General features: G+C 44.6%; 1 protein-coding gene and 1 pseudogene across 1 annotated transcript; both read right to left on the bottom strand.

Moving 5' to 3' along the window:
• Positions 1 to 1,787: 1,787 nt before the first annotated feature.
• LOC136548281 (probable LRR receptor-like serine/threonine-protein kinase At3g47570) lies at positions 1,788 to 5,464 on the bottom strand (annotated as a pseudogene).
• A 1,722-nt stretch (positions 5,465 to 7,186) lies between these two features.
• Positions 7,187 to 11,280, bottom strand: LOC136551198 (putative receptor-like protein kinase At3g47110). The gene is made up of 2 exons (XM_066542776.1): positions 8,551 to 11,280; positions 7,187 to 7,724 (listed from the first exon to the last, which is right to left on the bottom strand). Exons 1-2 carry the CDS (start codon positions 11,186 to 11,188, stop codon positions 7,357 to 7,359), a joined length of 3,006 nt encoding a protein of 1,001 aa, XP_066398873.1. The 5' UTR covers positions 11,189 to 11,280; the 3' UTR covers positions 7,187 to 7,356.
• Between the last annotated feature and the right edge of the window lie 2,327 nt (positions 11,281 to 13,607).

The raw sequence follows: 13,607 nt of genomic DNA, 5'->3' as shown, positions 1-13,607 counted from the left end.
TTTTAAAAATATTTTTTATATATGGTTTATGTTACTAAGCCACCACTGAAAATGAATTAATAGGTACGACTGTTTTACATAAACCATCTATGTTAAACATTCACACATTTATATTGGTGATAGCTTAAGCAACTTATAATCAACCTATGTTTATGTTCTTGTTTATTAAATATTAATAGTGGAAAAACCAAAACTCTTGTCATGGGCATGTGAACTTAACACTACCGATCCAATCAGCCAGGCCCCAAATGATGTTACTATATCTTGACAAATAAAATAACTAAATTAGGTTCCATTATACAGCTTACAATTTTCAATAATAAGAACTACATAAAATAGGTATTTAACTACCTTCTCAACCATTCATTGAACTACTAGTCAAGAAAGTACATTATTATCTTAATTGAAAAGTTAGATCAGAATGAAAATTGAGAAGGCATGTCGATACCAACAGGAAGGACTAACTGGCCAACTAGTGGCAGCTAGGAGGAACTCGTCATGGCAAGTGTCGCCTCCTCGTTGTCATCGTGCCGTATGCATTGGCCGTTGAGTGTCAGTGGATGCCAATGCCGGGTCCAATAATGAATTATCACGTGGAAGACGAGTCGTCATAGTGAACTCGAGAGTTAGAACATCACAATGTAGATAATTGGTGAATGTTTGCACATTGATTCTAGTAAGCTGCATAAAGAACTAAAAAAAATGTAACTGACACTTAGACTAACTGGGCTCAAATTAGTTAAGCTTAGTCACTAATTACTGAGAGCATCTCCAAGAGTCCTCAAAATACTCTCCTAATCTAGGATTTTTAGTAAGATTGGAAAAAATCAATCTCTAACCACTCCTAATCCCACCTCCCCATGTCTTAGCATTTGGGAAAACCGAGCGGTTTGCGCGTAAAGATACGCGCGCGGTCGCGTCCGTGTATCCGCCCCGCACCCTGGGCGTCTAGTATCGACTGCACGCTCCTCGCCGCAGAGGCTTGTCGCCGGCGTCCGGACACACCGCTATGCGCCACGCATGCTCCGACATAAAGCCGCGCGAGCTCCCCGGCCCCCACGGACGCATCCACTACGGAATCACCCGGAGCTCAGACACCACCAATCCAGCGTTCACGAGGACCCACAGCCACGCGCCCCATCGTGCTCGTGCCGCTGCACAGCAATTGGATGACGCGGCCCTGCGCCTTTTAAAGCTCGCCAGACGGCCGGTGATGAGCTCGACTGCTCGAACAGCACAGCATCCTTGCCACGGTCCTGGTGCCGGCCGGCGAGTCAGCGCCCGTCGGCTCCGAAATCGCGCCCCTCGCCGAGTCCGAGGAGCAGTCGAACCGCAGCGACACACACGATGCTTTTTTTTCTGTACCTTTAGATGACGCCATTTACGAAAATGCCACTGGGTTTGTTTTTTTATTTTTTAGGAGTGCTTTTTTAGAAAACTATTAGAGAAACCCATCTTTGATGCTTCCAATATTGTTTTGGGACTTGGAAAACTCAATGATTTTAGGAAGAATTTTTTTAGGTACCGTTGGGCCACGCCACTTATGCTGCCCAATATACAATCCTACAAGCAGTCATGATTGGACTGGGCGACGACACGTCCCACCCCAATCGCCGTTGCTGCTTGCGCCCCCTAATATGCACATTGTCTAAGAGTAGCTCCAAGAGATTATTTAAAATTAGATTCCAAATTCTAAAATCTATGATTTAGCCATTTTTAAATAAAATATCTACAAAAATTGAGGAATACAATAAGATTTCTAAATTTCTCATTCTCTATTTTTAAAACTACCACGTCATGTTCGTTTTCCTCAGGATGAGTCGCTTGTCAATTACTTCGTGAGTTCGAAGGGGGAAATGATCTGGCACCCATTTTATGAGATTGATTTCCCCTCCAAAGCTCTGTTCGAGAGGGCTCTTGCCAGTGATCATCTTGAGGAGCATTACGCCGTAGCTGTAGACATCACCTCTTGTTGATGGTTTACTCCCATATCCATATTATGAATAACACAAGTTTAGGGTTGAAATATAAACACAATGATGAGTAGTACTGGTTGCAATATGCACAATATATAGTAAATACTTTTCTTTGCATGAGTATTAGAAGTATAGAGGAATAATGTACTACCAGGTGGAATACATCCAATGGAGCCCTTGATTCCATGAATACTGGAAATTGATTGTTGTTCTGGTTGCACTGGAGCTAACAACCGGGCTAAACCAAAGTCACTAACTTTTGCAGTCATGTCTCCATCCAGCAGCACATTGCTAGGTTTGATGTCACAGTGCACAACCTGCCCCCCACAGTCATTTTGCATGTACTCCAGCGCGCTGGCAGCATCAATGACTATGTTGAGCACTTCTTCAGCACTGAGCCCGGTCCCATCTTGGTGGCGTTTACGGCGGTGGATCCAGTCCTCCAGGCTTCCATTTCTCATTAGCTCATAGACCACAGCATGGAAGTCATTGCCAGCAAAATCAGCACTTGCGCAAACCGTGACCAGCTTTATGAGGTTGCGGTGCCTGACATTTCTGAGGGTCTCACACTCTGCAACCAGCTCTTCGGTGCTCCCACCTTGGATTGGTCTACCACTTTGACGGCCACTGGTGTTTCATCATGTAGTGTAGCTTTGTAGACCAAACCAAAGCTACCAAACCCAATGAGGTTTGCTTGGTCAAAGTTGTTGGTCACACGACATAGCTCTTTGTATGAAATAAGTGGGTGATTATTTGCTCTGACGTTAATACCGCCACTTGTCGGTTGTATCTTTGCATTTGCTGAATATCTCTTGGACCAACTCAACGTAACAAGAATCATCAACACAAGGATGGAAAATGTAGCTACTGATGCAGCAACAGCCGCAGTCACTATGTGCTTCTTTCGACTTTGTGAGGAATATTGAGAACTGTAGCATGCTAAACTTGAGTAGCACAGCTTTGGGGTTTCCGTAAAGGTAAACAATGGAGTGGTTCTCAAAGATTCCACTGCTTGGAACCAACCCATTTAGGTCATTCATTGAGAGGTTTAATAGTTTAAGAGGCAGCTTCGCTAGGCTTTCAGGTATGCTACGGGTTAACTTGTTGTCTGAAAGGTCTAGTATTTGCATACCTCTAAGATTATTCCCAATACTATCAGGGATCACTCCTGACATATCATTTCTGCTCAAGGATAATGCTTGCAGGCTCCGGCACTGCCCTATCGACAGTGGGATAGTGCTGTTGAGTGGATTGTCGGAGAGGTCAATGGCGATGATATTCTCTAGCTGGCCAATGGTATCAGTTAATGCTCCAGAAAGTGAATTATGTGACAGATTAAGAACAGAACTAAGGCTCCTGAGTGCAAAGAGGGAGGAAGGGATGTCCCCATGAAGTTTGTTGCTGGATATATCCAGCGAAAGAACACGCTGGAGGAGACCCAACTCGTCTGGGATTCTACCAACCAACTCATTCTTGCTAATCTCTAGTCATGTGAGTTGAGTAAGGTGCCCAATCTCTGCTGGGAGTAGCCCTGAAAGTTTGTTCCCAGCAAGCCCAAGCACTGTCAGCTGGCTGAGACGACCTATCTCTGATGGGATACTCCCAGATAGTTGGTTGTAACTCATGTTGAGCAATGTTAAAGATGTTAAACCTCCTATGGACAGCGGTATTTGACCGTTTATCCTGTTGCCGCCAAGGTATAGCTTTTCAAGGGAACTTGACAGGTTGCCAAATGAATCAGGCAGCCATCCCTCGATGAGATTCTCATCAAGGGCAATGAATTGCAGGTTAGTGCAGTTTGTTAGGCCTGTAATGATGCTTGTGGTGTCAGATATATGGTTGAAGCCAATATTGTACATGACAAGACTATGTAGTCTGTTAAGACCAGGTGGCACTGAGCTGGTAAATAGGTTGTTAACATCCTTATGCTTTCAATCTTGGTCACGTTGTGGAGAGACGGTGGGATCGGACCACTGAACTTGTTGAAGCAATTGTGGAACACGCATAGGTTTGGGAGCCGAAAACCGATATCACACGGGATCTCACCATAAAGGTCATTCTTTGCAAATGCAAAGAAAACAAGTGTAGAGCGATTGTAAAGTTGCATGGGAACTATGCCTTTTAGGCTGTTTATGGAGAGCTGGAGGTGCTGGATATGATCCAGCCTGCCCATTGCTTCAGGGATTTCACCGGTGAGGTTGTTTGTGTTGACATCAAGATGGCTTAGCAGTGACAAGTTGCCAATTGATGGGGGAATACTGCCATCTAGCTGGTTCTTCCCCATGTTTAGGACCCGAAGTTTCTGAAGAAGATGCATGGATGCAGGGATTCCACCAGAAATGGCGTTCCCTGACAAATCGATGGTCATGAGACTAGTGCAGTTTGTGAAAGCCGGGGGAATGGTTCCGGTAAGAAGGTTACCACTAAGATTTAGCAATTGGAGTTGACGAAGCCGACCGAGATGGTTAGGGATATTACTGGCAAAGTGATTATCATGTAGGTACAAGGAACGTAGAGCTGTGAGATTGCCAATGTGAGGGCTGATAGTCCCAACCAAGTTGAGGGCCCTGAGATCCAGCTCTGTAACCCTGCCACCATTTTTGCAGTTCACCCCTGTCCATGTGCACTCCGACGAGCCATTCCCCCATGATGATAGCGCCCCGGAGGGATCACTGGTGATGAAGGATTTCAGATCAAGGAGAGCCTCTTGGTCCTTGTTATTGCTGCTTCGAGTTGTTTGGGAAGAACCCAAGAGTAAAATAGTAGATATGACCAGGAAGAAAAGCAGCAGACAGACATACCAGATTCTCATCCTGAGCTCGATATATATGTCTGCACGCAGAGGCACACATTACAAAGCAGATGATATTAGTTCAGAAATTTTAGATACTAATAAGAACTCTAGAAAAGAGACACGATGCCACACATATATACCTACAGAAAGAAACTGAGAATGGATAGAGATAATCGTGGCAGGAAGCTCCTGCCTGTAAGAAGTGGCTTTGAAAATGTGAAGGATGCAGGTGTTTTGGCAGCGTTGCTCTTGTGTATTAAATAAAATTAGCGGTCAAGCCATGCAGTCATGCCGGAATGCGTGCCATTTTGGTTTGAAGGGACTGTCTACCTGTCATGCAAGTGGTTTCAACAACCACCGGTTGTTGTTCAACACCAACGAAACAACCGAGACAAGCGTACGTTTGTCTGATTAGAAGGAAGCAACGGATGACAAATGTCTTGTCTTGTCATACCATTTTTACATAGTCAAACCAAGTACCGATATATGTACGCCTGGAAAGTCCAAACACATTTATATTCTAAATTATGGAATATCAGAGGAAACGTACGTATTACAACTGAAGACACTTGGCACCTAGACTGACCGCTCTCATGGTGATGAAGGTAGCAGTCTGTCTCCCTCTCTATCCGAGGGAAGAAGGAGTGGTAGATATCCAGATCTTACCTGACATCATCTCCAACAACTGCCTCATGTGCCTCGGGTTGTGGACAGAGCGCACCTGTCCAGCCGTGTTGATGTACACCAAGGTCTTCCAAAAACCCTAGTGCCTCGGGTGAATCCAGTGCTCAGTCATGTACCCCACCTTTACTTGAGTGTAGAAACGATGTAGGAGAGGCAACAAACATAGGTGGTAGAAGTTGTTACCATTGTACGTGGGTGCATAATTCCATGGTCCAACACTTGGTGTCCCACCCGCCCTATTCGTTGTCGTTGCCACCACTGCCCCGTCATTGTCGGAGCTGTCGGAGTCCTCTCCGTCAGGGTCGGCCTCCCTGCTATGCCTGACCACATGAGGGAGGAGTAAAAGATAAAAGCCTAAAAGTCGTGTAGTTCTAACTAGGCTGATCATCCTACAATCAACTAGGCTCCGATAACAATTTGCTGCACCCAGTTTTACAATGTAAAATCAAGTACCAATATATATATGTGGGCCTAGGAAGTCCAAACACATATATATTTCAAATTATAGAATATCAGACTAAACGTACTTACTATTACAATAGTTTAAATCATTACATTAACCACACATGGGCACTATCATCACATGACCAAACCACATCTTCACCATGGTTCTATATCTTGCTCAACCTAGTGTACCACCTAAGGTTGTTACTTAATTACCAAAACCAATTTGGGACTTCCACACGGGCCTTTGATTAAAAGAAATTGGCCAAATGATCCAGTATGCAAGCTTTGTGGTATTGACTCAGAAACACCGATACATCTTTGCAAGGACTGCACTTTCTCAAGGCAAGTTTGGTCCTTCATCAAGCGATAGTTCAGCCTATCAGTGATTGATACTGTCAGAATGACAGGATCCCTGCACAACTACTGGCGAAAGTGCAAAATTAAGACAGACAAAGATCAGAGAAAGGCGTTTGATGGCATTATGGTCTATTTTTGGTGGAATTTATGGAAGGAAAGGAATCGAAGAACATTTCAGAACAAGTCGCTGCAGCCTAGTCAGATGGCACTCCTTTGCAAGGAAGATATAGAGCAATACCAGCTGGCAACAAGATTTCATGCTGGGCCACAACAGGAGTAGTTCTAGCATTTGTTGGTCACTGTTCGGTTGGTCTGGTTTTGTGTTTTTTCGACTTCAGGGCGTTTTTCTAGACTTTAAGTTGTCGTCCAGGTGGGCATCTAGTTGGGTTGTCGGCCAGTGTGCCGTGGTGACGGTGAGCTTGTTCTCCTGTTGTTTGTTGTAATTCTTTTTTTCTTATTCCTTTTTGCTCGTCTAATAAAAATCCGACAAATCTCTTGCTGCCTTTCTAAAAAAAAACTTCCACACGGGCCTTGTGTCCCTCTCCAAAGCATGGGAGGGCCACCATCATTGAGCCCACATTAGTGGGTTAGGGCATTAGGCAAGCCGGAGGCATCGGAGGAGGGGAAGAAAAAGGGGATTGTAGGCAATACCGAAATACAATTGACTATATGTGGGGTCAACATTATCAAATATGTATAAAGTGGTATGGTTTGATTATACAGCAAAATGTAATAACAAGTCAGACAAATAGTGTAATGGCATCGTGACATTTATACTAGCATGATTCCAGCTAACCCATTGTCTTTTAGGATCACCAACATCTTAACCAATGATGATGCCTATCAGCCTATGATAAAAGACAACACAACAAAATTGATAAAAATCATGTACAGGCAGTACAGCTCATCCCCAAAATAATCAAATATGTATACTTTTTTACATAACAGGAGAGGGTTGCTCCCTGGGTAGATATATTAATAGAAGGAGATATTACTACTGGAAAAAGATAAGCAAATATATTATAGACTTCAACAATACATTTAGAGAAACATGATAGTATAAGGTAGTGGTGATTAATATGAACTAACACCATTTTATTATTGAGTAAAAATATATTTATCTCTGATAGCATGCATCTTTGTAGCAGCATCGTTCATTGACAATCGCTCTATGGGCAATTGCTTTGAACAAAGGACACCAAGCTGAATAACCGCCGACAAACATTCCCTGGTTCTTGTTATATGTCTTGTATCATTGCTATTGTTTACTCCATCATGCAGCCAGATGTTGGGATCTGCTATCTCCATAATCTTGTCAGGAAGAGCTGCCTCGGCATAATAATGCAAGCTTATCCCATCTCTAAACATATCATCTGTCGGGCTCTTCCCTGTGAACATCTCGATCAAAGTGATGCCAAGACTAAACACATCTCCAGAAGTTGACACCGCAAGCCCTTCTCCATATTCTGCAGTGAAATGAAATATGAGGATACATAGGCATATATATATTCTGCAACTGGCCACAGGGTATATATATATAGAACTACTATATATATGTGTGTGTGTGCGCGCGCGCGCACGCGTGTGTGTATAAAACTCAAAGACTACTTGATGTGCATCTTACTATTAGCAATTGGATAATCCTATTGAAGCCTCGACATTAGTGCTCACAAGACAATAAGCCACAAAAATAAAAGACATCAGCCATCAATTCAGTATACTATAGTTACCGGTGGTGATAATATGCATTTGGTATATTGTGCTTTCTAAAAAATTACACTTCTCAGCCATTATAAAAACATTCTTAAATGGCCTTTTCTATCTTGTATATTTAAATTACCAACATATGACATTGTGAAAACTAACTTAAAATAACCCACCTGTGTTGTTATTATAAACATTTTAAACTAATTCTGAGTCTAAATCTAATAGCATGCATCTGCTGTTTTTAAAAAAACTATTTGAAAAGTAACCATATATATTTTCCAAGTTATCCACTTATGGTATAAATGCATGATGTGTGTCGCAGACGATGGGTACATGTTTGAGGGAAGCATTGAATGCTAGTTTCTATATCCAACACATAGCGGAAGCTAAGATTCAAATTAAAGGCAAGCATATGAGCAAATGGGAAAGAGCAAAGATAAGCAATTTTGTTGAGCTCTAACCCAATTATCCATGAATTTCTGACTTATTTTTTAACAATTACTAACCCATGCAGCAGCACATATTGATTAGGTAATAGGGATAGATGCTATTATTTGAAGCATGAAACAAAATAACTTTAGTTACCTGGAGCAATATATCCAATGGAACCTCTTATTCCTATGGTGCTACTGGAATTCACAGGATGTTTGCTTGTTGCTTCATCTAGAACTCTAGCAATGCCAAAATCTCCAACTCGAGCTCTCATGTCCTGATTGAGAAGAATGTTACTTGGCTTGAGATCACAATGGATGATTGATGGTTGGCAACCGTTGTGAAGATAGTCTAAAGCATCCACAATGTCCACGGCGATATCCAACCTCTGTGACAGACTGAGCGCTCCTTGTCTATTTTGGCCTTCTAAATTTGAATGGATCCATCTATCTAAGCTGCCATTAGCCATGAACTCAAAGACTAGTGCTCTGAAGTCTTGACCCTGGTGGTTGATGCTAGAACAACATGTAATGATCTTTAGAAGGCATCGGTGCCTCACTCTTCTTAGTGCCTCACATTCAGCCTGGAAGCTTTTGTAGGATCCTGATTGCTGGACATTAAACACCTTTACGGCGACGACAATGGCTTGATTTTCTAGTGTGCCCTTGTATACTGTACCATATCTTCCCTTTCCAAGCACATTTGCTTCTGAAAATCCATCTGTTCCTTTCAGTATATCATTGTATGGAACTATTGGAAGCTCTACCTCTGCAAATTGTGGTGGCAGATCTTTCTTCAGTGTTGTCTTGGACTTTCTGTAGTGAAATCCAGCCCAAACCAAAAAAAGCAAGATGAGACTTCCTATTGTTGGGATTGTTATTAGAAGAAACTTGGGTATGCCTTTGCTATTCTTTCTTGCATGAAAGCTTGAGCATTTTGGCAGATGGAGCTGTGGTATCCCCCCGCACAATGCATTGTTACCAACAATTGATAGTCCAGTCAAATTTTTGAAAACTCCTCCTTTTGGTACTTCACCTTGCAAACTGTTGTAGGACAGATCTAGACGAAGCAGCGATGTTGAATTACCTAAAAGCTCTGGGATTGTTCCGGATAAATTGTTGTGGCCAAGATACAACTCCTGTAGTTTGGTATGGATAGCCAGGTTGCCAGGGATGCTTCCATCTAGTTTGTTGTCCGTCAAATTAAGTACAGTCAAGCCTGCCATGTTCTTGAACGTAGCAGGTATGCTTCCTTGGAACGAGTTGCCATCCATTGAGAGGATTTCCATGACCCTGCAGTTGCCAATAGTATCAGGTATCTCACCTGACAGTTTGTTTCGTGATAGGAAGAGCTGTTCAAGATGTACCAAACTACTAACTTCTAACGGAAGTGGTCCCTCCAGCATGTTGTTGGACAGATCCAGAAATATTGTGATCGATGGCAGCTCCATAATTTGGTTAGGAATCAAGCCAGTAAGGTTGTTATATGACAGATCTAGGGCTAAAAGTTTGCTCAAGTTTCCAATGGTTGGTGGAATTGGCCCCTCAAAGGTGTTGTTGCCTGCATAAAGTAGAAGTAGGCTAGAAAGGTTTCCGATGGAGGATGGTAGATGACCTGAGAGGTAGTTTGAATAGAGGCCTAGCTGCTGCAACCGTGTAAGCTTCCCGATGCTTTCAGGAATGACCCCAGTGAGTAAGTTTTCACCAAAATCAAGCATCTCAAGACCTGCCAAATTTCCAATGTCTGATGGGATGACACCGGATATGTTGTTCTTGGCAATCTCCAACCACTGGATATTAGTAGACAGATTAACCAACAGACCTGGCAGCTTCCCTGAAAATTTGTTCGATCCAAAGCCCAGTACCTGTAATCTGCTACAATTCGCCAAAGAACCAATAAATTCCCACTCTTCCTCGTTGTTTGCTTCTAAGATGTTATCAGACAGAGCAAACACTTCAAGATTTTGCAATCTGCCCCATCCGGAAGGAACAATTCCGATAAAACTATTGACTTCGGCGTAAAGTTTCTGGAGCCTGGAGAAATTTGTTAACGACGGAGGAAGTGCTCCAGTAAATCGGTTTCCTCCAATCACAAACTGTTGGATGCTGGGAAGGCTTTTCCCCAGGTCAGACGGTAGACGGCCATGGAGCTGGTTGACAGCCACAGAAAAGTGAGAAACAGATGATAGGTTGTACAGGGAAGAAGGGGGCAAACCAGAGAGATTGTTAGCAGAGAGCTGAAGCCACTTGAGATATGGATTGTTGCCGATGCCTGCAGGGATTGGTCCCTCTAGGAAGTTCCTTATCAAGGACAGGACGGCCAGCTGGGAAAGGTTCCCAAGAGACGACGGGATGGTTCCGGTAATGCTGTTGTTTTCCAGCGCTAGAACCGAGAGCGACGGCATGCTGCCAATCTCAACTGGGATGCTTCCCTGCAGGCCTTCGTTGTGTTGGATGAAAATCTCACGGAGGCTGATGCAACGGCTAATGTTGCTCGGGATGACGCCGGTGAGCATGTTGAAGCCGAGGTCAAGGCGTCGGAGGCGCCTGAGGGAGCCGATGCTGGCTGGGATCTCTCCCTGCAGGCCGTTGGACCTCAGGTCGAGTAAGCGCAGGAAGGTGAGGTTGCCGATGGCAGGGGAGATGGTGCCGGCGAGCCCCTGGGAACTGAGGTTCAGGCCTACCACCCTCCACCGGTGCCTCCTGCCGCAGGTGACGCCCTCCCAGCTGCAGTAGCTGGTGCTCTTGTTCCACGAGTCCAGCACGCCAGAGTGGCCGGACATCTTTGCCATGAAAGCGAGAAGAGCTCCTTCGTCACCATTATGGCTTGGCTGGCTTGGCGAGGAAGCGGTTGCACTGTTGGTTGCGGTGGCAGAGAGCAGCAAAAGCAGCTGGAGGAGCAGCATCGCTGCTGAAGGATTTGTGTAATGCGCTCATGAAGGACATCAGAGTTTCATTAATGCATACACAAACAAGGTAAGCATGCAGAGTGCTTGTGCTTTTGGGGAATTTTTTAAACTTGCTGGGTGCGCCATTAATTCCATCATGGATTGGTACCGGTGCAAGTCCGGTCAAAAGTATCTGTTAGTGAAATGAAATTCAATTATGGGTCTTCAATTACAGGTTAAATAAGATGGATTGATTGTGCCTAGCTGAATTGGGGACATGGACTGGGTTGCCTAGCTGAACCAATAAGCTCACCTTTAATTGCCCGCGTGCGCCCAGAATTCCATCAAGTATCCGTGCAAGTCCAGTAAAAAAAAAGCTTTGGTTAGTGATGTTCCATTATGAGTCGTCCACCGAGTCTGTGTTTGGTTTGAGTGAGGATTGAACTGGGTTGGAACGGGTTCGACCAAGATGGACATGCGTTTGGTTGAGAAGCCGTGTGGGTTGGGTCTAACCTATGAGGGAATCCCTCAGCCTGTTCGTGTGGGTTTGTGAGTGGGCTGGCCCAGCCCAGCCTCAGCCGGCCAGCCAGCTTATTCAGAAGTTTTCAACTCTCACAATATTTTATCATAAACATCTACGCGAGGGTGTCGACGAGAACCGCAAGGAGGCAGCAAGGTGTCGACGAGTCTGCACCTCGGCCCGAGGCCAAGCACCGCAGCCGCTCTTCGCACTGAGCTCCTTCCCTCACCTTTCGGCCTCCCTCCTCCACACGCCCAGCCAGAGTCGATAAGCACAGCTACCGCCGTCACCGGAGCCGAGCACCTCCAGAGCCGCTGCTCTGCTTCCACCATCACCGGAGCTAGCCCCACCGCCCGGAGCCGCCCTCGCCGAAGCGTCGCGCAGCCCTGCTCCCTCCTCCCCATCCTCTGCTCCGCTCTCTCTCTCTCTCTCTCTCTCTCTCTCTCTCTCTCTCTCTCTCCCTCCATCCCTCTTCCTCTCTCTTCTCTCTGCTTTGTTCCTGCTTTCACCCCTCCTTGCGCCGCCGAGTTCTCTGCCGCCGGCGCCTTGCTTTTCCCTCTCCCCTGCTCTCCCCTTCTCTCTCTCCGCTCTGCTTTCCTCGTTGCTCTGCTTCGCTCTTTGTCGCTCGCTCGGATGGGAGCTACAGCTACCCAATACGGGCGCTCGGCCACATCGTTCCAGCCAACCTGGGAGCACCACCACGCCCCTTGGGGCCCACGCGGCAGTGGCTCACCCCCTCCCTCAAACTTGTATGAAGCCGGTCTATAAAGACCAGAGGGGGAAGGAAGGCAAGTCCACAGATCGGTTCACAGCCTAGGCAGCTGGCCGAGTCCCACCAGTATGGGCCCACGCGTCAGTCTAAGCTGAGGAAAACACTCGGCACACACACGGGAAACGTCCACAGGAGATTAAAGGTAAGTCCTTTTAGTTACGGAAAAATTTTCAGAAAATTTTTAAATAAACCAGAGTCACCCTAGAACCTACATAAATATTTTCCACTCATTTTCCATTAGCTAAAATTCTAGAAATAATTTTCCAGCACCTTTTCATTCACGTCATGCCCATAAACTTAGGAAATTTATATCTCCCTCGTCTTAATTCCGAATCCCGTACTTCTTTCACTAAAAATCTTTTAAAGTAAAACCCTACGTATTCAATTTCTTGTTCCTAATTTTTGGTGCCCATCTAAATTCTAGTTTGAATGTTTTTTCTTTCCTATATTTAATCCAATACTGAATATAGTAGTACCCTTCACCGTAGTAGTAGTTAACCTCGTATATTCGCGTATGCGTATGCACCCTGACATATACTCGAATATATCCGCCCTAATCACCTAAAATAATAGGATACATATACATACAAGGATATGCCCGATACCTGGGTATACACCTAGGTATGGCTAACTTTATCTCCCACCTTTCTCTGTTCTAATTAAGTTGGGACACATACATATGCATGTGCATATGTGCCGCTAACCCTGTGGACCTATAGAAGTCGGACGAGTCATTTATAATGACTAGGTCAAGTTTTCTCTTTCAGGTTCACATAATAGTAAAGCCTAATAATAATGTGGTCTGGTTTTCCATCAGACCAACCACCCACCTTAACCTAACCCGTAGAAGCCCTACCCTATGGATGAAATCTCTTCATCCAAACCTTACTTCAAATTGATGTAATAATGGTAACCTTAGATAATAACCCATCACCCAATAGGACCAACCCATCTAGGATCGTTTCCTTCACTTTGATTGCTTATGCTTGTTTTACATGCTTTGCTTGTTATTTTCCTTCTTTGTATTTTCT

Source organism: Miscanthus floridulus, chromosome 4, assembly GCF_019320115.1.
Source record: "Miscanthus floridulus cultivar M001 chromosome 4, ASM1932011v1, whole genome shotgun sequence".
Lineage (NCBI taxonomy): Eukaryota > Viridiplantae > Streptophyta > Magnoliopsida > Poales > Poaceae > Miscanthus > Miscanthus floridulus.
The sequence above is the reverse complement of the archived record's forward strand: the minus strand, read 5'-3'. Positions and strand labels throughout refer to the sequence as shown.